We start from the raw sequence: 18120 nt of genomic DNA, 5'->3' as shown, positions 1-18120 counted from the left end.
AATAGAATAAAATAGGATAGAACAACAAGTAATAATAGATACTATGGAAATAATGCTAGGATAAAAACTAATGTAATAGTAAGTAATATACTGTAACAAAGCAGAATAGAAGCCACTATAGGAATAGAAAAGACTGAAGTAGCAATATGAATAAATAGATTAATTACTCCTTATTATAATACTACGGTATGCCTTCCTTATCATAATTTTTATTGCTCGGTTCTGTTTTATATTTATAACATTGCTATAAATTGTCATAAATATAGAACAGAACAGAACAAAAAAAAAAAAAACTATGATAAGTAGGACATAAAGAAAGATAAATCAAAGTAGTAATAAAAAGAAATTAGAAAGAAAAAAATAGAAGGAGTAGAATAAATAATATAGTAAATTCTATACAGCCACTGTAGCTGTTTAAATGCTATATGAATAGAATGTAATAGAATAAAGACGGAATAGAGTCATTAGGAATATTATAAGAAAAAACAGAATAGTTGTTGCTGTCGTAATACTGTAACAATGACATATAATTGAAAAATGAAATGGAATAGAAGAGAATTGAAGCTATTATTGGTGGTAAATGAACAAAACTCAAAAAAAAGAAAAGATATATATATATATATATATATATATATATATATATATATATATATAGAGAGAGAGAGAGAGAGAGAGAGAGAGAGAGAGAGGACACCTTGCTGCAGCTCTGCATGCTCTCCTGAGCCTTCAAACAGGACACAAAGGACTTCATTCCCCTGTCCCTGTGACGCAGTCTGCACTCTAAACAACTCCTCACAGCAACACAACACACTGCGAAAGAGAGAGAGAGAAAGAGAGAGAGAGAGAGAGAGAAAGATTCATACATCCTGCCATACATGACTGTTACATCAGTTTTATAGTCTTTGATATTACACTGCAGATAAACTTGTAAAAGCTTCAAGAATTCTCAGTCAAGCCAATACTCTAAGGATACTAAAGACACGCTGATTGAGAGACAAAGGAAGAAAGACAAAGAGTGAGAGAGTGCGTGATGAACGCAGTCTGACAATGAACAAAATAAGAATAGAAAACTAACAGGCAGACACTGAAGCATGAATAAAACATTGTATAACTCATCATACTGGAAACAAAACAGATAGAAATGATGCTTATTTTCTTTAAAGTGTCAAAAAAAAACAAACAAGAGTGCTGAGTATACCACTACAAACTCTCTCTCTAATTCTCTCTCTCTCTCACTGTATGTCTCTCTATTTATCTGACACACACACACACAGACAATGACAGACCAAGTCTGAGACACTGGCGCATCAGTCCTCCTGAGGACATGTTTTTCTCCGCCTCAATCTCGCTGAAGTTGAGCGAGCTGCCGAACACCAACACGTCCACCATGGACATGAGGCGTGTCAGGAAGGTCACGGCAGTCTCTGAGGACATCCCCTGGGTCGCCTCGATCCCTTCCATCTCCGCCTGGTAAATACACACACACACACACACACAAGAACTGAATATACAGCTGTATAAAGCGATGTAAATTTTTTCGAACAACAAAAACACTAAGCGTAGGAGGACGTTGCCAGTTTATTATGTATTTTTCTATAATATGTGATTGAGATCTCAGAAAAGTTTGCAAGTTTCAGACACCAACCAGACATATACAGTACATTTAAATAATCATACTGTATAATGCTTGTACAGTAGGAAGTGTGCGTATCACCGAAGTCACTGATTAGAGTTAAAACACACGAACCAGACTTGGGTTCAATCTTTATGGTCACAGTACAAAAGTAAAAAAAGTATAAAAAAAAAAAATTTGAATTGTTTTTCGCTTGTCAATTTTCTTTCATTTCTTGCCATGAAAATACCAGCTGGGTTCGAGCAGGAACAGGATTAGAGATACGCCGGTGTTGTAAGCTACAGTGTGATTGCGGAATCGAGATCTCATCACGGTTAAGACTCGGTAATGAAAATAACACTTCAGGATGAACACTCAGGAGGGTCTAGAAACACACTGAACACCCGCTCTGAACATGCAGTAGGAACACACTTTGGCTGGCTAGTGATTGTGCCCAGAACACTTGACCTCTCCATCAACTACGTGATAAATTTGTAAGTGACTTCACTGCAGGAATATTAAACATTTCTCTCTCCATTCCGTTCCGCGCCGCTTGAGCAAGGAAACCAGGAAAAAAAAATAAAAAATCACAACACACACTGGACACAATTGTTTTGTAAACCAAAAACACCAGGCACAGGAACAGTTTCAGCAGGATCAAATGCTATCTGCTGAAAAACCATCAATATGCTTGTTACACCCTACTCCACGCTCAAGAATTCTACCGTATTGTACTTTACCAACCGTAAACCACATGATTGCATTTACATATCTGACATGCATTTTTGTTTCGGTCTTGCTTTCCTGGGAAGGTCTTTATAAGAGCCAGTTTCATCATGGTGCTTGTGGGGTTTTGCAAATGCACTTGACACAATACTGTTCTTGCACAAACTATTGACCTTCTGTCAACTGACTGTTGTTGTTGTTGTTGTTGTTACGTAATTATCTAATTCCATATTTTTGAAATTCACAGTATTGTTGTAGAATGTGGGAAATAAATCACTAAAACAAAAACAAAGAAATTTGCAAGTGATTCCAAACTTTTAAGCAGTGTATATATACAACATACAGATTGTTTAAGATAAGAAGTAAAACAATATTAATATATAATATATATTTATTAAGATATATGCATCACATATCATATATACAGGTAACTGCCCTTTTGCCTTTTCCCTGAGAAGGTAAAGTGATGTTAATGGCTCATGATTTCTATAAATATGAAAGGATTTTTGCCTTCTTTTAGGATAGTTTTAGACAAAAAAATAAATAAATAAATACATAAATAATAATAATAATAATAATAATAATAATCTCGCATCCTCCATAAAGCTTAATATAGGCATTAATGGATTTTATTTCATTTTATTATGATATCAAAATATGTTTATCTTTTTAATTTTGCGATGTTTTTTTTTTTTTTTTTCAGATTTTGCTGTTTGTGCTTTATATAAATTAGACTTGATTTTAGTCATAGCCCAATTCATCTTATGAGCTTGTTTGGTCATTAATTATTTTATCCCAAAAGCAAGCAGAATGCTAAATAATATTTTATTAAGATATACAATATGCATCATTTAGTAGAAACTCAGAAACAAAAAACAAAAATAGTATTCTAATGTGAGAATTCAAATTATATTAAATAAATGACTGAAAGAGTTGCTAGCAGCAAAAATTCAAGCAACAGAAAATGAAATTTCATCATACAATGTATATTCATGTGGCACTTACCTTAGTATTCTGTACGCCCGATAAGTGCAAGAAAAAAAAAGCAAAGAAAAAACAAATACACAATTACCAGAGTGACACATTAAAAACATTAAATAAAAGTATAAAATCAACCCAAGAGTGATGTGGGTGAGAGTAAGGGCTGTAACGCTGCCTGAACAGCACAAGATGGAGCCAGAGGCACTTACAGACGGGGACGTGGCAGCCGAGAGCAGAGGAAGGATCCCTCCGCAGGCGATGATGATGTTGTCCACCATCTGTGAGATGAGGTGAATGGTGTTGTGCACAAATATGATGTTCTCATTGCTGTTCACAAAGTCCATGACTGACTTGGTCGAGTGGCTGAAAAAGAGAGAGAGAGAGAGAGAGAGAGAGAATAATAATAATAAAAGATACGATCAAGTTGCACGTTATATAAGCGCGTGCAGTGACGCAGGCTGACCTCCTCCACACGTGCAGGTCTGCCTCGAGGGTGAAGAGCAGGTCAGTGAGTAAGCGCTGGTGCATCGGCGACCATTTGAACTCGGGGATACGGAACATGGTGGTGCGAGGACCCGGGCTGAACTGATGGCGCTGATCCTCACTCAAAGGCATGGCCCTGAAGCCGAGATCCACCCTCATGTCCCTGTCCATCAGTCCACCTGCTCTGCCATGGACATCCTAGAGACACACAGGGATTCCTCAAACATGTACTCAGACGAACCTTTACACACCGATCAGCCGTAACATCAAGACCACCTCATTAATATTAAGTAGGAGCCTTTTTCTACCAAAAACAGTAATGCACTGTGTCTTCTTACATCCTTTTATTGGAATCAGTACTGACGTTTTCAGCTACATTTGAGATACAGTAGCTCTTCTATTCGATCGGCCCTGGCCATCCGTGAACCCGTTGCCGGTTCACCGGTTTTCCTTACTTTGACTACTTTTGGTAGGTCCTGTCCACTGCAGATCGGGTACACCCCTAAAGAGCTGAAGTTTTGGAGATGCTTTGACCCCGTCGTCAAATTTGTTCACATCCCAATGCCCAATGTCCATTTTTCCTGCTTCCGAAATATCACTCGCTGCTTAAAGTATATCACACCCACTTTCAAGTGCCACTGTAATAAGAAAAAAAATTGCTAGTTTCGATAGAAAGCAGTCAGGACAGACAGTGCGTCATGGATTTGGTTGCGAAAGGGGAACCTACTCAATTTTAGGAAGGAGGTCGTAAGGTCATGGCTGATCTGTGTGTATGTACATGTACGTATATAGTCTGGTGATTTATTTAAGGATAGTTCCTGTTCAGTTCATAACCCCTTATCATGTCCAGACTAAATGTGTTACATCATCTTACCGATTTCATGAAATAATTCATGAAAATATAACAGACATTATTATTATTATTATTATTATTATTATTATTAATTATTTATTTATTTATCCTCTTTCCCCTCCAGCATAAATGTAAAATCAGAAAGCTTTGGAAATAACAGTGAATTACTGCACGCATTTTGATCTAAGTGAATTGCTGCAATCAGGTTGATTATAGTAATCAGAAGTTTTACAACATTATAGCTGGTTTTATGGTTTCCAACACGAGTGTGATAAAAATCCCATTTTACTGAAGCTGTCCTGCAAATGAGCAATCCTCTCCTTTTTTAAAGCAACGTCAAACGATCATATACAGTATATCTACAAGATGAATTGGTATTACATAGAGCTCTTGTAACACATTATTATTGCAGGAATCTTGTACAAAGCAATACCGGAGGATTTACTGTATATAAGCTTTTGGTCTCATGAGATAAGATAAAATGCGTATGAAGAATATTGTTTTGTCTTGGTACGAAAGCAAGAACACTGCTTTGCTAGAAGCACTTTTTGTGAAATAAGAAAATATCTACTTAAGTTGTATAAACTGTACTGTATGTATATTAAGAGCATTGGGTTTAATGCTTATCCAGTGATGTTTTGGTGGACTATTCGCAATTTAAAACCATTTAAATAAAGCACCGATTAAAAGGAACTTCATTTACTTATGGAGACTATATGATAAAATAATTTTACTGTTTTTCCATTAAATGTGCAATTCTGTATTCAACACTGGAAAATTAACAGTCATACAGGAAAAATATTGATCTAATGCATGTTCTCTATGCATGTTTTTATTAATTTTTTTTTTACTTTAACCTTTCAGAACAGCTTTATTAAAGATCTCTACATAATTTATGAAGCTGTTATAAAGGTTCTGTGTACATTGCAAATACATTAGTACTAATTAGCAACTGTTTAATTAAGGGTAATATTTATAAAGCTACATGACACCTACAGTACAGTATATAAGACCTTCATAACAACCCGATATACAGTAACACAAACTGTATCTAAAACTTAGTTAAGCAGGATTCAACTTTCATAAAGACTGCTTCTGTCAATTTTCATATTTTTATTTGACACAAGTCGGTATCGTAACATTTTCTGGGCTGAATTACAGTACATTCCAAGCTTGTAAAATCTGATTGTGTAACTCGGTGTATTTCTTGTCACATAAAATTGATGGGACATGATGTGCCAAACATTAAAATTTAAGACCTGGGAAAATATATTTTACAATGTTATGACAGTTAAAAAGGTCAACGGAATAAATGCATTTGCATAAATTGTATAATTTTTTTTTTTATATAATAAAAAAATAAATAAAAAAACAAGAGCTGCTGAATCAGTTGTCATGATGTTTAAGTTATAAAACATTACCAATGCAGTTTTACATCATTTTTTCACTCGACTCTGGTATTACTTCAAATTGAATTAAACGGTCCTTATGCCTGCTCACGTAAGACAAAATATCTTTTCTAATCAGACACCCTGAAGGATGTATTTAAGTATCATGTAGCGTCATCGGAACATAACAAAATAATTCACATCTTCTCTACAAATCAACCAAACAGGTGCACATGGGGTTCAAAATGCCTCACATAGTACAGTGATGTTGTCGTACACTTCACTTGGAGTTACATGGAGGCCCTTGTGTAGCAGTGTGGCGAAGCACTCACGATTCCTACTGAACTAATTTAATCTCCCGCTCCCAACACTCTCCAAACCACTCTGATAAAATGGCAACACTCGAACACAAACAATAAACTAGAAAGCTTTTATAGCATTCCCTAAAACGCAACCACTAGAAGAATCTACACAATAAAGCGCTAAACCTAAAACAGTCTTTTTAAATCTAATTTATTCCAATTTCAATACAGCACATTTTAACAATCATTGATAATCCAAATACATACATTTCTATCCTTATGAATAAACTTACCTTCTGAATTTTGAACATAATGCAATTTGTTGCCATCTTTAGTACAATTTAAGCGTTGTCACATGGAGCATGGTGCCAAAGCTTTAAGCATTGTACATAATCAGCTGTATGCAGCAGTGACAAAGACAAAGGACCACTAAACCACTCTGTCTTGGTTTGGTTTTACAAAACAATAGCAGCTGCTGAACGTCTTCTGCTGTTCCTGTGTATAATAAAACAATACTAGGGTAATTTCATGCAAAGCTCAATCTTACAGTACCGTTAGGAGCAAGTAGGCATGATTCAGAGCGTACAGTACCTACAGTACCAAACTAAACTGATACACCAAAAATACCACATCTGCTTATACTGACTAAACTTTTACGTGTTTGTTAAATATTAGAGTGCAATGCTAAGCATCAAAAAGCACAAAGAGGCACAAAAATTATGGAAATTATAAAATATAGAGAAAAAGAAAAAGACAGGAAAGGTCTAGAGAAAGAGTCAGCAGTCACTGCTGATTTAATAATGTCATTGCTGAAATTACTATTTCAAATGCCCCTTATTCAATTTTATTCCTTAATTAATTATTTTAATCATGTCCCTTATACAGTGTTGGGGGGACGTTACTTTTTAAAGTAACTAATTACATTCCAAATTTACTGTCTTTAAAAAGTAATCAGTTACATTACAGCGGTACTTTCTGATAAAAGTAACTAGTTCGAGTACTTTTCCATCGCAGAAAATAAAAACTCCTTTGTGATTCCTCATGCATGTTGTTTTAGTCAAGACCTTTATAATCATTCTACTTTCATCACTCAGCGAAGTTTGGCCCATGATCTGTTAATTACTAATACCCCTATCTCACCTATGCGGTTTCGCGCGGTGGCCGTAAGTACGGTTCATCATGATTCACCGAGTTTTGGCGCTGTGATTAGGTTTCCATCTTTCCGCGCGTTGGTCCTCACATAGTCAAACCGCGTAGGTAAGAAGCCTTATAACAGAAAGAATAACAGACGGGGGCGGGTTATCGGGGACGGGGCTTAGGACGGCTTTCACACACACACACACACACACTATCGGATTGGGAATGACTGCTGTTTGGCTCACGGATTACATAAATTGTCTGAATAACGGATTACATTTTTGAAAATATAACTAAATAATTGAGTACTTAAATAGCGAATATAATGCGTTAGATTACTCGTTACATCAAAAAAGTACTCCAAGTACTTGGTAATGCGTTACACCCAACACTGCTACTGTATATAGCTTATAGAGGACTGATTCAAACCCGACACATAACCTGAAAATGTCATGTCCATAACGCCAGTTTATCCTAAAACATTTATTCCAAAATGAAACACATTTTCAAAACAAGTCTCATTCTAGTCTCTGTCATGGTGCAGGTGGAATGCTTTCTGTAATCATCTTTAAAATTCACAGAGTCTGTTGTAAGCCTGTTCGCTCATACAGTTTAATACAGTTTGCCTCTGTTTAATGGCATATTCATAACACTGATACAATGATATGTACAGTATTACCTGATGTAAATGCTTCTATGAATTTTGGGGATGTGTTTGTTTTTAGCTTATAAGATTCATTCAAGGTATTCAAAATTATTTTCCTGTACTAAACTCGTCCAGACTAGTCATTCTGTTTCCATACTGTAAGTCCAAATGTCACGTCCAATATGAATTTGTGAACTCAGATTTTGTATTTATTTATTTACTTTTATTTAGGATTAGTGTAAGAATTACATTACATTATGCTTAATGTGTTTGTGTCATTAAGTTTTGTTTTTTTTGAACGAATCTTCAACGTAACGAGTAATCTCAGAGTGTGATTCGTTCATTTTCTACTGGGCACACATGCACAAATCATCGCAAAACCTCTATAGGTTATGTACGGGAAACAGAATTGAGTGATTCTTCCTCAATGACTCTTCTACTCCGAGTCGTTCGTTCTTTTGTCACGTGACTCCCATAGCTGCTGTGTGGTGCAATAGATTCAAAAGAACGAACAACTCAGACTAGAAGATATAAGAGGTGAGCTACTCATTCTGTTTATTATATTATGTCCTTATCTGCATTGTAATATTTTTATTAGTGGAACTATAGCCAAAATGTGTGTATGTAGACATATGGGGGGGGGGATCTCTTTTTATTGAAAATGCAACATTTAATTTCTGATCAAAAGAACGAAATGATTTTTAAAAAAATTTAAAGAACTGAGTCACTAATAACTAAAATGATTTAAACTTTCTATTACTAGTTTAAATCCTTTTGTCATTTTCCTGTCGATTTCCACCCACTTTTTTTGCCTTTTACAGTTGCCCTTTTGTTGGATGCTACTGTTTTCTATATTCATTCTATTGGTTTTGACCTTTTTTGCTCTGCTTCCAAATGCTCTTTTGCTTATTGGCTTGTCTCTGCTTACTCTAAATTTGAAAACAGCCATTCTCTCTAAAATTTGCCGAAGTCTGACACATCATGTTTACACCAATTAAATCACACATCTAACCTTGAAAACAGGCGGCTCGAAATCAAACATTTTTCAGAACGCTTGGTTTAAGGAATAAATTGCAAACACCTGGCAGAACCAGGTAAAAGTAGGTCATAACCATAAAGATGAAGCTAAAAATTGCTTTATAACCCTCTCACCCACTCTGTCAAAGCTGTTTCTCTGAAAGAGCTGGTTGACCTTTTCTACTGGCTGAGCAACTGAGAGAGCAGCACATGTTTGTAACATTTCAAGCACATAATACAAACCGCCTACCTTCAGAGTTTATGATTTACAAAAATTTCCCCCAGAAAATTTCTAATTTGCATGTGTGAACTGATAACTTGTATGTAGAGCCAGTAAATATGTTCAGGCAATTTTAAAAGAATAATTGTGTAAATGATGTCATGTGCAAGTAAGTGGAGAAAGAATAACATTCAAATGAGGTTTCGGAATGTGCTAATTGTCTCTTCAAACCACTAATTAAAAATGTGGTAACACTTTTAAAAATAAAATGTGAATGCAAAAAAAAAGTGCTTTTATACAAACAAACCTTTAGAGAACAAACTTGATGTTTCATGATGTTAGGTATTAACTCAAGTTTGGAAGAAAGACTAAACCAAAACATTTACATTAATATGATTTATTACACTTCCTATTAGGGATGTGCCGATTGTGAAATTCTAGTCGATACTGATCTTTAAAGTAACACTTTGCCCAATTGTCGATTCCAATACTGATTTGTATTTGTTGTTTTTGTTGTTATTTAATATCCAGAGAAATCATTATAAAAATAAAGTTTTTAAGGCCTTCATGATTTAATTACATATTCTATCATTAACATTTTTAAAACAATTATCAATGTAATATTCTTTCAGAGGACCAATACTTTTTGTAAAACGAACTGTTTAGAAAGCTCTTCTATACATCAGCCTACTCAAAAGAAGAATTTTTCACTACTTACATACTGTAGCCCAATAAAAAAACTTGTGTAAATTAAATGTAATTAAAGGTAAATGTAAAAATGATTAGAAAACTGTTTGATTTTGCTTGTAGTACCTTCTTTTGAAATGTCATTAGAAGATGTTTTACAAACTACCCAGAGCTGATCTTTCTCTGAGACAGTGAAATACTCCCACACATTGGTACACTTGTCATTGTTATGGGACTTATTATAACACCAGCTTCTGGATCATCCAGCTACTGGTAGACTACTGTTGTGCGAGACATGGCTATCAAGCACAAACTACAAGGCGCCCAGTACTCAAACAAAATGTTTCCCGATCTGTATTACAATGCTGTGATTATATTTGAACTCAACTATACTTTCAACAAACATAAAGGTGATTACCTGTGTTGTGGTAGTGGTCTGGATCTTCTTGATTTCCTTATCTTTGCTGTCATCAGACCTCTCTGCGTCTAAGGTGCCACTGGTGGCATCTACACTGCTCTTACTTCCAGATACTTCAACCTCTGGAGCTATTGTGACAGTCTGCTCATGGTTCTTGGCAGAGATTTCTCCCTGACATGAAGAACTGAAAGTCCCCAAATCAGCCTGAAGTTTGAAGCAGTCCTCAAGAACTGCAGTGTTGGAGCTTACTTCTGATCCACTAGCCATGTGCACCAACAAACCCAAGTCACTGGTGCTGGTACGGACTTGGTGGTGGCCACTTCCAAGAGGCAAGGGTTCAGATGGTGCAATTTTGGGCAACAGATTCTCAGATGCACTAGTGCCCACTGAGGAAAAGAGAAAAGTGCTGCCACTGGGCACAGCGTCTTTGTCCTCAGCTAGACTGATCAGAGGTCCTGAATTCTTGTCCTCCAAGTTGGATTTAGCAACCAAGACATTGTTTACATTGTTGTTTAGCTTCTCCACGGCAGCTGAGTAGACGTTGTCTAGGAGAGAATCAACCTCTACTAGATTCCCACTTTCTGTGACTCCCAGCGTCTCCATGTCTTCCAGCTTAACCTCTGTAGCCTCAACTTTCTCAGCCTTAATGTCAACAAGTAGGTCATGAACCTCAACCTGTACACCTGACACTGCATCCATATTGGTTCCTTTGGCTTCGGAGAGAAGGCTGCGTGTGGGGTCAGTGGCCTCAGAGTCATCCACCTCGCTCTCGGGGGTTTGTGTTTGAGAATGGTCATCAAGCTCCAGGGTACCCTTAATGGCAGAGGATTGGGCTGAGAGGCCAGAGATAGTACTGACTAGACCTTTCTTCCCCTTTTTAATATTTTCCTCCTCCTGGCGCTGGTATTCTTCATACATCTTGGCTAAGTACTCTTTATGAGCTTCATATGTCACCTGGCAATTGGAAAAGCAACATCAATTGGTAGTTAATGATGTAATGATTAGTTGTACATAAATATACAGAGTAAGCATAAAGTTCTTTCCAGATTATATACAATCATATTTCAAAGATAATGTACATAAATTAATAGATTTTTTATAATTTTTATTATTTATTTTATAGAATTAATAGATTGTATGCTAACTTTGTACATAAACCCTCCTGGTCATTTTACATAGGCATTTATTCACTTGCTTTAAATGGAAACTAATATGCAAAATTTACTGTTAATTCATTAGTGTGCAAGTGTTAGAAAAAAATGTTTAAAAAAATATTCCTTCCTTTTTGTCCTTTTTTCATTTCCTTGTTTCTTGTTTTATAGCGCTTGGTAACCAGTAAGTTGCATTAACTGCCTCCTAAAAGGTCTCACTCACCTTCATCTCCTCTGCTTTTTAAAGCAGATTTTCCAGTCCAGTCCTCCTCAAAAAAGCCATTAAATGCTTCCTTCCCTGATCAGTGACCCCCTCCATTCTACTCTCTCTACTTCTTAGAGCTGTGGGATCGTAAGTTGCGTCTTATGCATACAGTATACTGTATTTCAGGTACAAGAGCAGTATGTGCTCGACAATCACACTTTTCTAGCATACCTCACAGAGTCCCGTGGGGTGCTTACCTACTATTAATAGAGTCCTCTTAAGGTTAATTGGCTTAATTGACTCATTAATATTTCCACTTGACGTCCCCCCCCCAACTTATTACATCTACTGTTTCCTGTATTAAATACAAATGTCTTACTTTTGTTTCATTAAACTACTTCTGTTGCAGTTGTTGTTTTGTCTTTCTCTACATTATACCTTTGATAATTTGATACTGACTTCAACATTTACTTTTTTGGTTGCTTCTTTTGCTAGCTTGTCCGCTATCTCGTTTCCCCGGGATACCTGAATGGACTGGGACCCACAGGAAAGAGACAGATTCCCTTGTCTAACTATCCTTAAGTTAGCTCACACGTTTTCATACACTAGAGCCTGGCGGCTTCTGGCTGTACCTGTACCTGTACCTGCTCAGCCCATTTTAATGCCTTCAGTGATGCATACAGCTCCACTGCATACTGTATACACTCAGACAATCAAATGTTGTCTTGCTAATCTCCAATTTGTAAGTGGGGTCAGTGGCTTCAGCTCCAGTTTTGTGTTGGTCAGGGCTTTAGCAAGCTAATTAGATTTCCCCTAGTTTGACCTCTTAACAGGACCCCTTCCCTGGCTTGTTGCTCAGCTCTGCTGTTCCCTGGTGGGGCATGGAGAGGGATTCTTTAAATATTTAATCGGTAAAACAGTAAAACTTTCATACAAATAAGCTTTACAGGGTTCAAGAGTGGCTGTGTCCAGTAGCTTACAATATTAACCTCTGAGCCAGGAAACCACCATAAAAGACAGAAACGCCTGTTCTGGTTCATGTTTTATAAACTTCCTAAAGTAAATGTACTTGAAAGTGTTGCAGAACATCACAGGGGTCTGATGAAATGTTTTACTGCCTCAGCAACCATAGTCAACTACTTCTGACTTTGCAATAACCTTTACATTCAGAGGGTATTCTAATATCAACCATAATGATAATGCCTTACTTTGGAGTGGGCTATGGAGAGGGTGTCCACCCATACACGCCATCCACCCCATTCATGCTTGATTGCATGGTAGAGCAGGATGCGGAAGATGTTGTAGACCATCTCGGTAATCTTCTGCTCTTCAGAGTTCTTTGGGTTAATGTAGCCCAGTGAGAACATCCAGTCCTGCCACACCGAGCACTGGAGCAGACAACTATCATAAAGACATGAGATATATTAAATCAGCTTCTGTGGTTCGTCAGATGGGTGATGGTCAATCATTTGTGCTTGGAAAGGGGCTTTGATTGGAAAGTCTACAGTAGGCCACTGCAAGTTGATAAAATCTCAACCATCCGCATCAAAAACTGGCATCTTTAAAAGATTCTTCAAGTATCTGACAGTTGGTTTGTGAGGACGCTCTTGGGAAGCATAGAGGTGTTTAAAGCTAACCATCAGAACGTGGAAAGTGTTGGGGCGTCATTTCAGAATTGCTGTGTCTAATTTTAATGACAGAGACGATGAAGTGTCATGATAATAGCTGTCACTGTTGTCACTGCGTGATTGACGGACTACTTGACACTTGACAGTGAAAAGGACACTAAACTAGACATGGCTGTCACAAGTATAATCATTGCGTTTGACATACCAATGAAAATGAGTGTGTTTATGTGCGAGTCTCTATGTGTGTGTGTGTGTAACAAACAATCTGCTTAAAGCAAAACATGCTGCAAATTCAAGCATGATTTAACATCATGGAAGGGGGAATTAAATATAAAACACCACTCTCTTCATTTCTTTGTTCCATTCATCAGGTGGCTAATTGTTGCTGCCGGTGGCAGGGGAGGAAGGAGCTGAACCTCACCGTCTGTTCTCTCGGCTGTTGCTGAACAGTTTGATCATGTCGGAGAGGAAAAGACGCCGCACCTCCATCAGCTCAGCGCTCGGTGTCGAATTCTTCAGCAGCGTGGCTACCACCTTCAGGATCACTAAGACACACCAACTGTTATTGCTGGAGTAAAAGCTCCGGGGAACCAAAACACATCTTTACTTTCTATGGTAATGATGGTCTAATAGATATGCAATATGCATGAACAAATAAATAATTTAAGACTTTCAGACATCTATGCGTACTTCACTAGAGCATCTCATTTTCAGTTTGATGATTCTTATTAAACTTCTGATTTACTTTTTATCAATTGTCTATTTACGTTAGAGTAGTGTAACAAGTGAAGAAATAAAAGCTACCAAAGGAGGTTCCCCTAACAAGCATAGAATAGTTTGATAACTGTACAATTTGACATGGTGAGGTAATTTATTTTTTTCGGGATTTTACTTTTGCTCAAGCATTGAAGAAGGCTTAGCATTTTAGACATACACTACCGTTCAAAAGTTTTAGAACACTTGCAAATTTCTTTGTTTTTGTTTAGTGATTTATTTTCTACATTCTACAACAATACTGGGGATTTCAAAACTATAAAATAACACATATGGAATCAGGTAATTACGTAACAACAACAAAAACAACAGTTAGTTGTTATTTTAAGACACAGAGGTCAGCCTTTCTGTAATAGTTCTTGCAAGAACAGTATTGTCAAGTGCATTTGCGAAATCCGTCAAGCACTATAATGAAACTGGCTCTCATGAAGGCCGTCCCAGGAGGGCGAGACCAAAACCTACCTCTGCCTCAGACGAGAAGTTCAGTTAGAGTTATAGTTAAAAATGACCAATTAACAACCAGCACCTCAGATTAGAGGCGTTATGAAGTCTTTACAGAGCATGAGTAGCAGAAACATCTCAATATCAACTGTTCAAAGAAAATTAATGCATTTTGGACGCCTTCAGCATTCCTTTACAATGTAGAAAGAAATCAAAATCAGAAACCATCATGGAGTTGGAAAGTGTTCTAAAACTTTTGAACCATAGTGTAGGTACATTCTACCAGTTGTGCCTATGATGTACTATGTCTATGCAGAAAGCTACCACTGACACCTCAGATGGTAGTCAGTGATGGACCACTCCTCAGAAGATCCAGGTTCAAACCCCAACACCACTAAGTTGCCACTGTTGGGCCTTACAGCAATGCCTTTAACCCACAACTCATTGCTCATCTGTATAATGAGATAAAATGCAAGTTGCTTTGGATATGGGTTTCTTTTAAATGCTATAAATGTAATCCAGAAAATGAAAGAAGGTTGCTTTATAGACTTTTCTGTTGGACTTACACAAGATATGTACCGGTATTTTTTTTTTAAATTTTACCTTACACATCAGAGTTAAATTCCCAAATCTAAGTAGTCAGGAAATCATTGATTACCAGCAAGTACGAGTGTCTTAGAGAACAATCGGGCAAAAAACTTACAGTATACTTACTTGTATTATTATTATTATTTATTTAATCATTTATTTATTTATTTATTTATGTATTTTAGGGCCCATGCACTATGAGATTAGCCCTATGTTGCCATAGTGTGTATAGGGGCCTCTTGTTCTTCTAAGGATTTTTTCCTTTATACTCCTGGCCTTTGTGGGGGGTCTTAGCATAGTTGGAATCTGCTGCCATTAGAATGCCTGAGAGTCTGGGCTCCGGGCGTGGCACGGGGCCCTCACACAAGATGTTGCTGCATGGCTCATACACACTTGTATGTATGCACACGAAACCTGGTACATATTTATATATCTTATTGAGCTGAACAACTTTCACATTGCATATTATTGGCTTTCTCAACAGGAAGTCCAATGGATTTAGATCCTCCTAGGGGATTTATATGATTGGCAACAAACCGGGCCTATGTGATCGTAATACATTAAGGATGCAAAACTGATATCTCAAATGGGTCAGCCTTGACGATGTCTTAAACGTATGCTGAAAAGTGGTTAATAACATTAAGTGGCATCTCATTGAGTGACATCACAGAGTAATGCTTAGTTTTTTCAGCATCTGGGGCTTTTTGGAGGACTAAATATAAAACGCCTCTTTTATAAAATTATGTCATAATGGTATTGGTACTGTATGTCTTCTTTAAATGCATGTGCCCACTGTGCCCATCGTCCTTCTGGTGCGCCCGTGAGGTGATTTTGCAGGGTGCTTGGACCCGCTCATCGTTGCTTGCAACTATATTTATTATTATTATAATTATTATTAGTGTTTGTTGTTGTTCTTTTGGTTTGATGAACCCAACTACAGTAGATTTTCCCTGTAGTGTGGCCTCATGGAAGAAGATACCCCCCCCCCATTTACAGACATTTAGGACAACCATAGAGTCATATGTTAACTAACTAAAGAAATATTAAAATACAGAAGCATTAAATATAATTTTATAAGAAAAGTTTTTCTCAGGCCAAAGTGGGAGAAAGGATGTTCAATTTGAACGAACACTTACTCGGGTTCTGTATCTTCACACTAGAGTCAGGTTCGGGATGTGGTTTGTGAACAACCTGTGTACACACCTGCTCAGTCAGGATCTAAAAGAGGAAGAGTGTCAGAAAAAAAAAAAGTAAAGAGAAAGTGACTGATGATGTCAGGTCTATAGGGACATGTACTGTACTGTACTGTACTGTAGGCATGTGAACAACAGCAAAGAAGATGGCAGGACACATTACCTCATACAGTGTGTTATAGGTTGTAACTGACACCGTGCTGGTGTGTAGCATGAGTCTCTCTCCGAGAAGCGTAAAAAGGCTGTGCGTGTGCATGATTTCCACCTTTCTCCTGCGGATACAGCAACACACACAGACACACACAGACACATACGCTCTCAGTCTCTCTCGGTCTGTCAAGCCAACATGAACAGTATGAGATAGCAGTCGACTGCAGTGTCAGGTTACATCACTTTGTTTGGTTTTTTTTTGTTTTTTTTTCCACCAGCAACACTAACAAATCAGCTCCCCATATCCGCACGCTGCTGTGAGACTCGTGCGGGGAAAAGGAGCGGCGTCCGCTGTGACAAAGCATCCAAAGAATCCCATCGTTCAGGCATGCTTGCAGAACAGTACATCAGAATGCAGCAGTGCCTACAGGCGCAGTGGGACAGCTCAGACTAATGGTTGGTGCTGCTCAGCTTGCCACCTCAGCACTGAATACACTCCAGAGTCTTCAAACACAACAGCAGTACTTACTTATTGATAGCTATGCAAATGGAAATGATTTATACTGACTGTCAGCTGACTTTATCGCAGGCTTGCACTATAACGCCAATATACTGTATTACTAGTTTTAAAGCTTAACTACAGATAATGATGGATTTCAGAACGGGTGAGGAAATATCACTTAGCAGAGCGGTGGGTGGATGTTAGGAAACATAAAAAATGTTAATCATCTTACAGTAAATTATTGCAAATACCTCACAAACCATGGAATAAACACTGGCTCCACAGTGGTACAAGTATTATAATCATCTGACAAGCAGGTATACAGTGGGTGTGATGCGAGTAATTGTGCGAGGAATAATCATGTGGATTACATCAAAAAAAGGAGAAGATGGCGGTAATAGGTAAATTAGGGTTTATCATATGCTACCCTTTTCTTTTTAAATATAGAGAACACATTGGCGTCAGTAACCACTTGCCTGATCAATTCTATTCAATTCAATTTAATTCAATCTTATTTGTATAGCGCTTTTTAATGGATCCGTAATCTATCTGATTATCATGGGTGGTGAGTTAAAAAAAAAATCCACACTACTGTTTTATTTATTAGTCCAGTTGTTGTTCATTTACATAGGGATGCTTTAAAAATTATTTTGAACACACTTTTTAATGGTCTATCTATCTATTGATCTACATAGTGTTTAGATTTTTTTTGGTTAGGTAATTTTATTTGAAGTTCATTCATTCATTCATTCATTCATTCATTCATTCATCTGTCCAACCAGCTAGCTATCCATATTTTCATTTATTCATCTAGGATATGCTCTTTGCTTTACTTGTTTTCATCCATTTATTTATTCATTCATCTCAAAAAAGTGCTTTGTTTAACCTGTTTTCATTCATTTATCTATCTTTGATAAACTCCTGGCTTCACTTGTTATTCATTCATTTATTCATTAATTAATCCATTAATTTATTTCATATACGCTTATCGCTTTATTTTTTTTTACATTCATTCCTT

At 37.0% G+C, this 18120-nt stretch overlaps 1 protein-coding gene across 1 annotated transcript in view; it reads right to left on the bottom strand.

Annotated features, from left to right (window-relative positions):
* Positions 1 to 18120, bottom strand: part of nbeab (neurobeachin b) — a 387766-nt gene that overhangs the window by 212312 nt on the left and 157334 nt on the right. The window contains exons 18-27 of the mRNA XM_053507055.1: positions 16614 to 16722; positions 16394 to 16475; positions 13876 to 13999; positions 13035 to 13227; positions 10471 to 11424; positions 3783 to 4000; positions 3529 to 3682; positions 3344 to 3352; positions 1287 to 1467; positions 695 to 810 (exon numbers count right to left, since the gene is read on the bottom strand). Of these exons, the coding sequence (XP_053363030.1) occupies positions 695 to 810; positions 1287 to 1467; positions 3344 to 3352; positions 3529 to 3682; positions 3783 to 4000; positions 10471 to 11424; positions 13035 to 13227; positions 13876 to 13999; positions 16394 to 16475; positions 16614 to 16722 (2140 nt within the window). The remainder of the gene's footprint in view (positions 1 to 694; positions 811 to 1286; positions 1468 to 3343; positions 3353 to 3528; positions 3683 to 3782; positions 4001 to 10470; positions 11425 to 13034; positions 13228 to 13875; positions 14000 to 16393; positions 16476 to 16613; positions 16723 to 18120) is intronic.

Source organism: Clarias gariepinus, chromosome 11 (assembly GCF_024256425.1).
Source record: "Clarias gariepinus isolate MV-2021 ecotype Netherlands chromosome 11, CGAR_prim_01v2, whole genome shotgun sequence".
Classification (NCBI taxonomy): Eukaryota; Metazoa; Chordata; class Actinopteri; order Siluriformes; family Clariidae; genus Clarias; species Clarias gariepinus.
Note: the sequence above shows the minus strand (reverse complement) of the source record. Positions and strands in the feature narration are given on the sequence as shown.